The sequence below is a fragment of the Alternaria burnsii genome, assembly GCF_013036055.1.
Source record: "Alternaria burnsii strain CBS107.38 chromosome Unknown 726, whole genome shotgun sequence".
NCBI lineage: Eukaryota > Fungi > Ascomycota > Dothideomycetes > Pleosporales > Pleosporaceae > Alternaria > Alternaria burnsii.
The window spans coordinates 189234-203086 of NW_024066126.1; the positions used below are offsets into that span (position 1 = coordinate 189234).

Consider the following 13853-nt stretch of genomic DNA (forward strand, 5'->3'; position numbering starts at 1 on the left):
AAGCCTTTCAAGTGAGCTGGACCATCAATCTTGCATTTGTTTATGGTTCCGACCCAAAGTTTTGTCAGCACACTATAAACTCTCAGAGTCATCTCAACAATGTCCTTACCAAGAGGGCTGCGATGGCGGTCACACCCATTGTTCATCGTCTTCACTGTGGGCATGGGCGCCTTCGTGGATCTGTTCCTGTATGGACTGATTGTACCGGTACTTCCATTTCTGCTCAAGGACCGTATCGATCTTCCAGATTCGCAGATTCAAAGCACGATATCAAACCTTCTGGCAGTCTATGCGGCCGCTTCTTGTGCAGCGTCTCCCATTGCTGGTATCCTAGCCGACAAATGGTCCTCGTCTCGACAGCTGCCGTTTCTCCTAGGGCTTATACTGCTTCTCCTTTCGACTATCCTTCTTGCTCTCGGACGTAGCGTTGCTGTTCTAGCCATTGCGCGGTTCCTGCAGGGAGCGTCGGGCGGCGTGGTGTGGACTATCGGTATTGCTCTCGTGATCGAGACCGTTGGGAACGAGAATCTAGGCAAGACTATGGGCACGATTTTTAGCTTCATCTCAGTCGCTGGACTGTTCTCGCCCATGGTTGGAGGACTTCTATATGCCAGGACTGGATACAAAGGCGTCTTTGGCGTTGGCGTAGGCTTGATTGGTGTCGACTTTATTTTGAGAGTGCTCGTCGTGGAGAAGAAGGTGGCTGCAAAGTATGGTCCTGATTCGCATGCATCGGAACCAGACGGGAATGACCACGAAGATTCAGAAGAGACACCTCTCCTACCAAACAGCCACTCTACGATTGATCGTTATCGCCTGCCCAAGCCTACGAATCGCTTCACACGCAACTTCCCCATCCTCATGCTGTTCCGCGATGCGGGCCTTCTGACTGCTATCTGGATCGGCTTCATGCAAGCTCTTCTGCTTGGGTCTTTCGATGCCACCGTGCCACTGGTAGCTTCAGAGCAGTTTGGCTTCGACAGCTTGAAAGCTGGACTGCTCTTTCTACCGCTTGGCGGTGCGGATTTCTTACTGGGCCCAGTCTTTGGGTGGTGTGTCGACCGCTATGGTACGAAGCCAGCAGCTGTCCTTGGGTTCTCCTGGTTGATACCGGCGCTCGCACTACTCCGGCTTCCGACTGAATCAGGTATAATTCAGAGGCTAGACAATGGACACCTCATCGCACTCTACGCGGGACTACTAGCGATGAGTGGAGTTGGTCTGGCAGCAATCAACAGCCCCAGTTTCGTTGAAGCTGGCAATCTTGTCGAGAAGTATTATAAGGCGAACGAAGACATGTTCGACCAAGCTCCGTACGCACAACTTTACGGCATCAACAGCATGGTGTGGAGCGGTGGACTGACTGTGGGCCCATTACTGGCGGGGAAACTAAGAGAGACGATTGGGTACGGAAATATGAACGCGGTGCTTGCTGGTATTTGTGGATGCACAGTGGTTCTGGCGGCACTTTTCATTGGCGGCAGAAGAAAAGATTAGATTCGTGTGCAAAGAAGTATGGTTTCTTTGGACGGTATCAACTAACTCTCAAACCATGGTATATCCTGGAGTCATTTGCGGTATTCTGTATTGATTGACACTCGAATGAACCTGGTAGACATTTTCAGGTTATGATGACTCGAGTACAACCGCTCGAAAAGAGCTATCTCATGAACAGTACATCGGTCAAGACTACTCTGCAATATCAGACATTGAAATACATGGTTTGATTGCTCTTTTGCTTCCAAAAGGCTAAGGGGTTATTTGAAAGCTCGTCGGTTTATCTTAGGTTGACGTTGTAGTCGGCTGGGTGTTATTGCACCAAAGAGTGGAGGAGTAGGGTAATAGTTTTCCAACCCTACTATTCACCATGTCTTACTATGACTTTTTATAGTAATAATGAAGTTGAACAGAGCTAGCCTATAAAGTCGCCCAATTTTGGTGTCCCAGATATGATCGGGCTAAGATCGTTTGTTGCGGAATGCACTGAACGAGTTCCTGTGGGGTTCCCATACAGTTCGCTGTGTTTGTCTGCTGCCCTTGAATACAGGACGTCATGGTATGTCGGTAAACGCGGAATCAATGTCTCCTAAGAAGATTGCCGGATTGCCGAGACTATGCCACATCGAATCCTCAATTGCGAAAGTATCTGTTGAGAATTCTGCTGGAACTTGTAGTGGCGTTGGAAAAGCTCTACGCGACTCCTGAGTTTCGTCCGCTTCAATAGTCGTACACCCAGGCGGAGGCTGGTTGACGGTCGATGTATTCGGATCAACAGGCAAGAACTTTGTGTCGTAGAATGACTTCGCCCACTTTGTCTTAGCAGACCACTTCGCAAACGCCTCGTTGTTCAGGATCAGACCATCAGGATGAGATGTCGACACAGCATCGTAGCGTTGCGAGGCTTTTTCCAAAAGCGACGAGAAGTCGATGAATGATCTCAGAGCTTTAACATCCCAGCCGTCCATCTCGATCAAACTCGCTCGGACAAGCACAACGAAGATGTACGCAAACTGCGCAAAAACACCGAAAGGGACAAGAGGATATTCTTCGACGGGTAGCTCCAGGTATATATCTGTGTACCTTTTCGCAGCGTCCATGCAGTGCCACATGCCGTCTAATCTCTGTCGTAGGTCCGTCTCTTTGACTGTATGACTGGCTAAGTTCCCAAATGAGCGTTCCCAGACAGCAGTTCGGGTACAAGCCTGCTGCAAACGCAGCACTATCGCTGACATCCCGTTTGCAGATGCCAGCTCGATGTTATCGAGGTCGCTGAGGAACGACTTGGCGTAAAAACTCACTGGTGCATGATCACATTCTGTGCCCATGGCTTCCTGCATGATGCGCTGACTCTGCGCTAATTGTACAAGTAAAATGTCGCTCTTGTATTCTTTAGCTTGCGTCAGTGCTTCAGCACACTTTGTAAGCCAAGGAGACCAATGCAGGGTGTCGATTTTCCGGAATGATGTGAGAATTTGTGAAGTTAGATAGAATGTTCCAAGCACTGCGCGTCGCTCGTCATTCGTTACGACTTTCGCCGGTTGTGGTACGCCATGCGCCTGTGAGGCTGCCATCAAAGCCACCTTTTCGCAAAATCCTGGTGCACGGTCGATATCTAGATCGTGGGTGAGTGCCATGGTAAGATGCAGGAGTACTGTGTGGCTTGGTGGTGCGAATAGATGTGGGTTATACCAATTGCCGAACACTAACATGCCTAGGATATCGATGTACAGAGTCAGTATATGTGTCATATGCAATGTGTGGGTGTGTTTACCCTGGAGTAGATCCAGCGACTTCTCGCCCTTGATCAACATCCTCTCGGAGACTTGTTGCATGAGATCCTTCACCATGTGCTTTTGGGTTACTGTGTCATGAAAGAAAGCTATCGTCTCGATAGCCTTTGAGAGAAACGGCTTGCTACTGGCCAAGCTAGAAGCGTTGATGCCACTTGGAATCACCACAAAAGGCATATGAGGCGCCATGAGCCTCTGATAGCGATCGAGCAAGACGTCGGTATGTGTCGCATTCATCCCCGTTGACACGTGTTCGGGATTCACTGTCTCGAGTGTTGGGTCATGAGCAGAGGCCAGAAAGTCGTTAGATCTCGTAATGTTTGGCGTTATGACCAGTGGTGTTGGATACGTATCATCGCTCTCCTGATATAACGCGTCCATTTGCTGTGATATAGGACTCCGCGAATTCGATCCTGCAGATACTTCTTGTGCTTGTTTGATGGCCAACGCCTGAGCTATGTCTGCGAGCTTTGTTTCAAGATTTTGCAATTGAGCAGATCGTCTGCTAGCAACTCAGCATCCTAATATACAGTGAAAACATGGCTCGAGCTGAACTTACGTGGTTTTTCTCGCCTTGCGTTTGCGCTTCACTGGCTCCCGAATCTGGCAGGTCTTGTGCAATCGTATACATCTAAGGACACACTGAATTAGTCGACTTGTCTACTGCGCGTTTTGCAGATTGGTTTGCCATGCTATTCAACCAGCTGTAATGCGGTCACTGACCTCTCGCAATCGCCGTTTCCTGGACGCCTTATGCATTTGCTCTTAGCCTTCGCACACACTGTGCATGATCCATGATGTGTATGAGTAGAGTTCTGCGAAGTGACTGTTGCGTCTTCTAGTTCTTCATTCGATGAATCCATAGCGACTGAGGTGTCGTGATAGCAGGTTGGCACTTTTTGGGGGGCAACAATGATGATGAGGAGGAACAGACTAGATGGAACTAGGTAATGCGACGGATGTATCTTCCCGTCCGTCTAAACTCCGAAATCTCCAACATGACCTTTACGGCGCAAAGTTCAACCGTTCAGCAGGTCCTCGTGTGCGCCTCCGTATCGTTTACCTGCTACGGGAAAGGTCTGCTGTGCCTTGTAAAGTTCCTCCATATCTTCGTCGGTCAATTCTGATAGCCTGCTGTTCATGGTGGCACGCTCGATATTGGTGGATCCAGGAATAGGAATCGCCCCTTGACGCGCTACCCAAGCGATAGCGACCTGCGATGTCTTGAGGCCTTTGCGATGGGCGACCTTCTCAACGGCTTCGACAAGTTTGTAGTTTTGATCGAAAACTTCAGGCTTGAAGCGGTCGAACATCTGAACTCGAAAGTCATTTGGCAACAGATCATCGATCTTTTTGAAATTGCCCGTAAGCCAGCCTCGTCCGACTGGACTGTACGCGATGACAGGGATGTCGACTAGGATTTCGTTATCGATGTTGGCCTTCCAATGAGTTCAGCGCGCATCGACTTACGTTCATGGCATGTGTCCACGACGCCATTGTGGAGCGGATCGGGTGTAAACAAACTCAACTCAATCTCTACGGATGCGATGGGATGCACGGCGTGAGCTTTGCGAATGGTATTCGCGTTGACCTCGGACAGGCCAATACCGCGAATCTTGCCCTCTTTCACCAGCTCAGCCAAGGCTTTGATGGAAGTCTCAATGGGCGTGCGGGGATCGACACGGGCTAGAATGTCCTTAGCTAACAATCTCATGAGCCTTTAGAATCCTCATACCCATCTCGAATATGTCAATCGCCTTTGCGCCTCCCAACCCTTTGAGAGCTTGTTCTACAGATGCGCGAATAGCCTCCGGACTTCCTGCTGGTCCGGTGTAACGGTCGTAGGCACCTTTGATGTTGAGGACAACCTTCTCAGCATCCTGGGGGTACTTCTCGAAGTAGTGTCGCAGCAAGTGTACCGAGTTTGATTCTGGCGTGCCATAGTGAAGCCCTCCATTCCAAAGGTTGGCACCCTGGTCCAATGCCTTTTTCAGTAGGCTTGTCTGATGCTCGCGCTCAAACTGGGGGAACGGAGGAGGGAAGGTCAAGCCTGAGGAGTCTGTTAGGAGTAGTTCTCTTCCGTTTTGTGCATGACAGCGTACCCATCATTCCAAATCCGATGGGGCCTACAGGTTTGCCACACACACGTGAGGCTGCTGCTCTTCCGATGCTCATGATGGAGGGTTTATTACAAAGAAAGCACTCTCAGGTAGAAGGCTTAGCAATGAGAACGAAGATTTGATTGCGATCGATGATGCGGTTGGTAGAAGCGACTGCTACGCTCTTATAGCTTCATTCTGAGCGGTACTGCGAGCGAACATACCGTCCGCTCCCGCACGTCAAGCATATCTTGTTCGGCGCTACGATACATCTTCAGAAGGTGAGAAATGAAAGCTATTGCTCCGTTTCCGGTGGCACGGTTGCATGGCTTTACGGTGTTGAGAAGAGATGAATTAGGGGATGCGCGGTAGCAGTTGACTGGGCCGTCGGTACTTCGGGCGCTGTTCCAGTTTCCGCTCCCGTTCGAACGGCGGCTCGGCACCCAAACTCAACAGCACATAACAAGAACAGGCCAAAGCCTCTCTCATAGACTCATACCCAAGAATCAGACCGACAATGACTTCTGGTCCCTTTCGTATACCATAATCCTCAACACTACACTCGTAGAATCGTTATCCGCCTTCAGTACATGGTCTCCCAAATGAATGAAACCTAAATGCTGGTATAGTGGAAATCCCATTGGACTTGCCTCAAGCCCAACATCGAAGCCAGCAGTCATGGCTTGATCGATACCCCATTGAGTGAGCGCGGTACCTGCGCCTCGCCGACGATAGTCTGGATGGGTCGCGAGCAGAGATAGGTAGAAGTTCTGGGGGTATGTCTTTTCCCAATATTTTGAGTGGGTGTAGTTCATCCCTTTCTCAAACGCCCTCAGTCGATTCACATCGGCATCGCGCCGCGGGAACTCTTGGCGTATGGCCCAGTTCTCTAGCTTGGTGACGCAACCTATAGCTACTCAGCGTCATTCGAGTCAGGGTTCACGCATGAATGCTCACGGTGTAGCGTCTCCAAAGAGCAATTGTTGTACAGACTGGTTAGAGCCTGTGTCGCCGTCTTCTTCTCATTCCTCTCCCAGATTGCGAAAGCGAATATGGTCGCTACTGCTTCTCCACGGTCTTCGCTTTTCTTGTCCAACGATGCAACCTCTTCAGCTACGAGAAACGTGATGTTGGGGGTATACAAATAAGTCTTGAATACTTGCAGCCAGAAAAAGTAGTTATCATCAGGATATTGTTGCCTATACCTGTAAAGCCACACGAACGCTGGGTCGTCAGGTAAGCTGGCGAGGCCGACTGTTGTAACGCGTGGCAGATCGCGGAGTTCTGCTTGCCTGACCCTGAATTGCGACATACTGTTCGAAGAGCAACAAGGCGAACGGCCGCCTAAGGTGGTGCTGGCCCCTCCATTTAACATCGAGCAAAATGGGCTGCTACTTAGCCGCCAGTCAGTAGGGTTCTTTGCCCTTGGCCTGATGTAGAAGGCGCAGCTGTATCGAATGCCAGGACCTGTACGTGAGCAAGGGGGCGGTTGGTTATCAGCCGTCAGCGCATGCACGGGTTATCTGGATTATGTGGATTGAGCGTGTTCGCTCCACGATAATAGAAAGTGTGCATCTGAGCCTGCTGGTGGCTTGAAATTGATAGTAAAGTCATGTTCGCTCTTCCACGTGATATCTTATTGCGCGCTCGCACTATAGATCACAGGCGGGTCTGGTGGTTGGCAAGTACCTACTAGACCAGCCGGTAGCCAAGTAACACGCTAGGCTGTCTCATTTCCGCAGCCTCCGCGCCCGCCCACTGTTCTAGCTTTGCCGTGCCTTCGGATTCCATCACCTTCGTCTTCATAACATCACCCCGTTTGTTACACTTTTCGCAAGACTACCAGTAGAAACGTATTTTTTTGTGCACTCATACGGCCTGCAGTACCACACAAAATAAACTCTGCGAGATCGCTAGGAAAACACAACACAACCGACGTTCAGACACGCAAAACGCACTGTGGAAGACTAAGGGATGCAACCAATCTTTCGCAGAAGACCTTTAGAGTGTACCGAAGCTCCACCGATCTTACTCAGTGTGCCGACCGATATCGAACCGCTGAAGTTTCCCTGACGAGCGATTCCGATCTTCACACCCCATCGTATTTATTTGTAAAGTAGTCCCGAAGGACACTATCGAGATCGACATCTACGTCTCGAAGCAATCGTATGCTATACGTATTGTGTTGCATCTGGTAGTTGTTCAGCGATGCTCAAGCTCCATAGTGGTCGTGGCGACGCTTACTTCAACACAGACGTTGTCTTTGCCGACAACTCTGTTCATGGTGCTCAAAAGCTCGTTTGGGCTGTGTATCCATTTAGCTGGTACCTGTCGGCCGGACGGAACCTCAGTTGGTGATGCGTCGCGTTGGCTGTGAGTAGAACCCGTCATATCTAGGTCTGGTCCGAGTCGTGAGTTCGGATTTGTGCGCTACAGTACGATGTATACCCGACAAGCGCGGGTAAGATTATTATATTCGAGATCAAAGCCAAGGTGATACGTTAAGATTTGCCTCGAGTCGTCCGGCTGTGGGGTGGTTAAAGCAGGACTCGAGGGCAGAGGAGCGGCTGACGATAGCTTTGGGGGAGGAGTGTGACACGAATTTTGACCCGCAGGCACACCACTTTGATGTGGCAACCAGCCTGTATGTATGCCTCGATGCATGCCGCCGCAAGTGACCGCCTGCTCAGGAATGCGTCCAATAGCGGCATTCCGTTCGAAGCCAAGCTACGCAGCCTGTGCGAAGTGGCTTTTTCAAATCTACATCACCGGTTCAGCCATCTATCCTTCGCAACACTCTACCGCTACGTCAATGGAATTTATTCGGGCTTCTTACACCCTTTCGTTCCACATTCAGATTAGCGCTTACGGACGTAGGCCGTGTTTGGCTCGATCATGCTCAGCAGCAGCCACACAACCGAAGCCACCAAGCAGAGATAACCTGTTTCCCAAACCAGAGCCAATCATATACTGAGTTTTCCGCGCGTTATTGCCATGTTCTAGGGGCCAATTACCGGGCTGAAGAACGGTTCTTGCACAGCATGCATGAACTCCTTAGCCAAGTGGGGGCGAGGCGCTTAACGGCAGGACACCTTCGAAGCGGTCAACGAGGCTCTTTGAGGCCAACGAAATGCCTTCTTATATACTGTCCAATTAGTTCTAAGATTCTTTGTCCTACCAACCGATCCGGGTTCAAGGATTGCCCTCATCATAGTATCGATACCAACGCATAGTCGCCGAGAGCTACGCCTCAGCCTCCTGCGTAACATGGCCTTGTCTGATGAGTCAGGGGCCGAGGTACAACCGGTGAATGTTAGTATCCTGGTGTATCTATTCAATGCTTCACAGAGTCACTGATCTTGATTCACAGAGCCCACCAGAAGCAACTCAGGAACTACCGACAGTTCAACTCCTCTTACCTGAGGAAAATGCATGGCATCCTACTCTTGATAACACTCTACAGATCAAATCAGGCAGTGCATCCAGATCAGTCAGTGGTATTAGTAGCGCCGTCGAAGATGGGGGTGATTCACAACAGTTATACGACATCGCTGAGAAAAGATTGAACGGCAAAGGACCAAATGACTTTGACTATGCTGGCACACACTTTTCCAAAGAGAATGACATCGAACGACCAGATTCGATACCCGACGATTTCGATGATGATCCCCCAGAACCACTGGAGACACTTATTCGAGGTTACATGCTCACAGCAGCCAATTCTACACAGTCACAGTTTCTACCACTCAGCGAGCTCGAAGCTATTATCACCTCTCCTAACATCAAACGAGAGCTAAAGCGGTCAGGGCTCACATCAGATTTGAACAAGATTGCGGACGAAGTCTGGTCCACTAAAGAGATCTCCAACGGCACGAAGACCACACGGCGTAAGATTTTTGCAATCTTGTGCCTCATCGACAAAGCAAAAGAAATTCAATATTTCATTGAAGAAGGCATATTTGACTCTCATCTTCCGTTCCACTTTGAGCACAATCAAGACCAAGTGCGTTGTAATGGTAAATCACCGAAAACGATTCAGCTTTTCACACGATGGCAAGTCACACACCGCGACAGTTTTGCCAATTACCAGGGGCGCTTTCTGGCGCCTTACCTCAAATTCATGACAGAAGATTTACGACACTACTCGTTGCATCACTGTGTAGTTTTGCCTTTCTTAGAAAAATGGCAGGACGACGTACTTAATGATGCTGTTGCGACATGGTTCTCGATCGTGTATCGTGTAGAGATACATTCAGCGCATCACGACTACCTTTCACCATTGGTGAGTAGTGATTTACAAGCGCCTTACTGCGCAAACCGCTTATTCAGCCCAGGGTAAATCAGAGAAGCTGAGCTTCGCCATCAAACAACTTCAGCAGATAGAGGCAATCGAGCACAGCCGTCGCAAAGCATACAACCGGGAGGTGGCGGCATACAAGAGACTGAACTCCATCAAGCATCGACATATTGTCCGCCTTCTTGCAACATACGAGCACCATGATAGGTTGCATATGATATTTCCCTGGGCAGATGGCAATCTTTTTCAGTTCTGGAAAGACCGCTTTCCGAACCTGTCCGATCTTCCTCGAAACCAAGTTTTGGCGAAATGGATGATTCATCAATTCCTTGGACTAGCTGATGGTTTGAACCGCATACACGAATCCGACACAAGCTTAGCTCCAGGTGACCTTAAACCTGAGGACAAGAAGAGAACTCACGGTCGACATGGTGATATCAAACCAGAAAATATATTATGGTTCAAGAACCCTACGGGCGGCTCCTCAATTGACAAACTCGGCGATCTAATGATATCTGATCTTGGTTCGACTGAGTTCCATGGTACACGTTCGCAAGAAGTGCAGGCGAATGCTGCAGGCGGCTTTACACCTACCTACAAATCACCCGAATTCGACATCATGGAAAGGGTTCGACCCGAGTCTGATATCTGGTCCTTTGGCTGTGTTCTCTTCCAATTCGTTGTTTGGTACGTGCTTGGCTGGCAGGGTGTGCAGGAATTCTCCGATCGACGGAAGGAAGATTCGACGCTCCCAGTCCCATTGGATAATTTCTTCCATTTCAACAAGAACGAAGGCTCTATAGAGGCGAAGCAGTCCATTCGTAATGTATGTTGTCACGATACGTGTGGCTTGCGCGATACTAACGATAAGTAGGAATTTACAATGCTTCGGGAGCACCCTAGCACAAGCGACTTCATTGTCGATCTTGTAGACCTCATTGAGTTCGACCTCCTACGTTTGCGTGTTGGCCAGCGAGCAAGTTCTGCTGATATTGTCACCAGACTGAAGACCATCGAATTGTCCTGCGGTAGCGACCAGCAATATTGCACACGGAAGACAACTAGAGACATATCGAGAACTCCCATTGATTTGTGCGACAAGGTACACATCTCGTTTTCCAAAGAGATGGAGGCCAAGTACACGAAGGATGTTGGTCCGAGTTTGCGCCCGGTGCCTTCTGACAATACAATGCAAAATTCTGCTGAAGATGATAGAAGCCGAACTGAAGAAGGCGATAGCGAAGGAGCACAACAAGCAGAAAATCCCGGTGATCGAGCCAAGACGAACGAAGCATCTGGAACCGCAGGAAGCAACGCACAAGCTGACCAGCCTGGCGAACATCATCGACAGCAACAACAGCGGCTCAACACTTCGAACAAAGTGACACTCTGGATTAAAAAACTTTTCTGTTTTCGAAGTTGACTGTGCACAGAGTGATTTCCACTCTACAACTCATTTCTCTGGCGTTGTTCGATAGATACCCTACATATAGACCTCACAACGCTCACGCGTACTGGTAATGTAATACGATCAGCATTTCTCGTCTTCTACAGACTTTTCGCTTGCCCGACGATGAATGACAAAGAAATACCACGATCCGATTGTAAGGGCTGTGAAAACAATCGTCACGACGATATACACCCACAAGTAGTTGGATACCCGAGTCTTACCATCATCTCCAGACCAATCAAAGAACGTCATAGAGAACACAGTCTAAACCGTAAGATTAGTATGTTTTGCCAATACATGTGAGTTCTCTTACCGCGAAGAATGTTCCTGGGAGGAAGACCATGGTGACCAGCGATATCGACTTCATGACTCTAGACTCTCTGTTTGTAGCTAAGGCCATCTCTACGGCTGTTTCGCTGTGTGACTATGGATGTAAGCGAGCGTCGTACAATAGTGTCTGGACCTGTTACCCATTGTGTGGCCATAGCCATACCATCCACGCGCATGGTGCAGTCCCTGATCTTCACCTCATACTCCTCGCGGATCGTGTTCAGCCTGATCTCAATCTTTTTTCCTACTTGTCGCATGCGCTGAACAAATGCGAGACCGCTGTGGTCCAGGCTTTTTTGAGCGATGGGAGACGCATAGTCTTGGTCTCCTACCAGCGTATCACTTGTTCCACTCCTTGCTCCGAGCTTTGTTTCCAGCTCATCAAATTCAGGAGACTGCCTAGGATGTTCAATCGAGTGATAGAATTCCTGACTTAGATCAGCGGCGTGCTTTGACATCTTCTCGTTCTGAACATTAGTTGTAATCAGTGAGTTCCTAAGGTATGTCATATCCAACCAAGTGTTGCGTTTCGCCTCATTTCGCTTCTCAAGTTCTTTTCGCCCCAAGCCTTCCGTGTCACCAGATTCAAAATCCAGCGCGAAAATCTTAGACTCTACATCTATGATATTCAGACTGACTTGTCTGGTATGGCGTAGAAGCTCAAGCTCTGCAAAAATACCGGACATAAGCAGCGGATGACAAGCTTCATCTCTAACACTGTTGAGACTTCGCAGTAAGGATCTCTCGATATTGGGTACGCAACCATAAAGGATGGCATAAGTTGATCCTTTTTCTGGATATGAGGTCGCAGAGAGCGCCATATCTAATGGCCACTCTTTTGAGGTGCGACAGTTGTACACTGGGAGTCGCATTAGTTAGATGCTAGCTGGCAAGATGCCGAGAGACCATCGTACCATAGGCTGCTTGATTCATTATTACTTTCTCGCAAGTGAAACTGGGAGAGGCACTCCTTGTGATAGCCTTGGTGATAGAGCTATGAACTCGGAACTTCTGGCAAATGCTCTTGAAAGTATTCTGAGAGAAAGGTAGCTTCCGGATGTCGGCCTGTTTGGAACTTTGCTTTGCGTTCTGCTTTCCTCCTAGTGCAGCAAAGTTTTGAGCGCAACGAAGTCCAACCATTGACTTAGTGTTTTCGCTGTTGTATCCGAGCCATTCAGTGTACGACATGGCTTGCGATGTAGGGTCTTTGCCAGAGCTTTCGCCCGCTCGTCTGGCGAGGCTATTTCATCTATTAGAGTTGATCGCCAATCAGAAACTGCTCGTAAGAATACGTACATAAGATGCAATCCGTGGTCGAGATGGTTTTCATTCGCTTCCTGTTGACATTAAGAACGGCGATTGGCAACAAGACGAAACGCTTACATAGCATAACCACTCATCCCACTCATCGTCGGTCTCAAGGGACCATATTTGTATGTGATACTAGGAGCTTTAGTATTAGTTTATTTATTCGAAACAAGAACATACTCCGTTCGATTTTACGATTTTCACGGCAAGCGCTGTCCCTGGCGCATACGTGAATATTCTCTCAAGGTCTGTATTTTGGTCACTCAGCCAGGCATTATCGCGAGCCCAGTCCATTTCGGTAGAAGCCGAGAAGCACTCTAATTCATAAACACAGGCGTGAAATGGGTCTTTTGAGGTGTGATCGAAGGGGTGTTGTACCGGCAGGACAGTAGGCTGAGGCGTCTGTTTGCAAGATGGCTTGGTAGTACCGTGTGCAGGCGGCTGCGGTGCCTTCACCGGCGGGCAGAACGATCTTTTGCATGAGCGACATGTCATTGGATACGCAGTACACCATCGGCATAATGATCGGGGCGCGCATTTGGTGTTCACCGGTGTGTAATGCCTCATGCAGCCTCTACGTGGTGCATTGGTGGGGCTCCGGCGAGGCATTTCCGCTTTCCCATCACGCGCCTGGATCCCAAATGTTGTCAAACATCTCAGCTCATCTTTCCTAGCTCTAGTCCTAGCAGAAGCTCGATAGCTTTTGCGCTTTGATTTCCAGTGTACTCAACAACCTCATCGTCATGACTGTCATTGCAATCATCGAGGCGGATTACAACCAGTGCGCAATCTTAGAGAAGTTTCTGGGTAGCACATTTCCTCGTGGAGAGGCTTCCGTCAAAGTACGTGTCTCTTTGTGTTCTAAATAGTGACACTGACCTCATTCTCAGCATTCGCGAGGGCTTTTCCGATGCAAGATGCCACGTAGGCTAGAGCCGGTAGGCCCCCTTGGATTATACTCCTGACACTATCTGACGACAATAGCACGAGCTAGAGAATCTGATGAACTCGGGCGTTTTTGAACATTATAGAGAGGAGTGATGATGCAGTGCAAAGCTATTGCATGATCATCGTCGGGT

General features: G+C 49.1%; 5 protein-coding genes across 5 annotated transcripts; 2 read left to right on the forward strand and 3 right to left on the reverse strand.

Moving 5' to 3' along the window:
- Positions 1–99: 99 nt before the first annotated feature.
- GT037_010219 (mfs general substrate transporter) lies at positions 100–1497 on the forward strand (the record flags this gene model as incomplete). Its single annotated transcript, XM_038935266.1, has 1 exon — positions 100–1497. The coding sequence occupies one exon, from the start codon at positions 100–102 to the stop codon at positions 1495–1497; it is 1398 nt and encodes a 465-aa protein (XP_038782062.1).
- A 554-nt stretch (positions 1498–2051) lies between these two features.
- On the reverse strand, positions 2052–5465 carry GT037_010220 (uncharacterized protein; the record flags this gene model as incomplete). The annotated part of the gene is made up of 7 exons (XM_038935267.1): positions 2052–3792; positions 3850–3921; positions 4014–4158; positions 4354–4704; positions 4761–4976; positions 5026–5340; positions 5393–5465. 7 exons carry the CDS (start codon positions 5463–5465, stop codon positions 2052–2054), a joined length of 2913 nt encoding a protein of 970 aa, XP_038782063.1.
- Positions 5466–5895: 430 nt separating this feature from the next.
- GT037_010221 (uncharacterized protein) lies at positions 5896–6701 on the reverse strand (the record flags this gene model as incomplete). Its single annotated transcript, XM_038935268.1, has 2 exons — positions 5896–6296; positions 6347–6701. 2 exons carry the CDS (start codon positions 6699–6701, stop codon positions 5896–5898), a joined length of 756 nt encoding a protein of 251 aa, XP_038782064.1.
- A 1955-nt stretch (positions 6702–8656) lies between these two features.
- Positions 8657–11109, forward strand: GT037_010222 (uncharacterized protein; the record flags this gene model as incomplete). The annotated part of the gene is made up of 4 exons (XM_038935269.1): positions 8657–8701; positions 8760–9671; positions 9724–10512; positions 10561–11109. 4 exons carry the CDS (start codon positions 8657–8659, stop codon positions 11107–11109), a joined length of 2295 nt encoding a protein of 764 aa, XP_038782065.1.
- A 108-nt stretch (positions 11110–11217) lies between these two features.
- On the reverse strand, positions 11218–13068 carry GT037_010223 (uncharacterized protein; the record flags this gene model as incomplete). The annotated part of the gene is made up of 7 exons (XM_038935270.1): positions 11218–11400; positions 11450–11560; positions 11607–12325; positions 12381–12706; positions 12763–12803; positions 12850–12909; positions 12955–13068. The coding sequence occupies 7 exons, from the start codon at positions 13066–13068 to the stop codon at positions 11218–11220; spliced, it is 1554 nt and encodes a 517-aa protein (XP_038782066.1).
- Between the last annotated feature and the right edge of the window lie 785 nt (positions 13069–13853).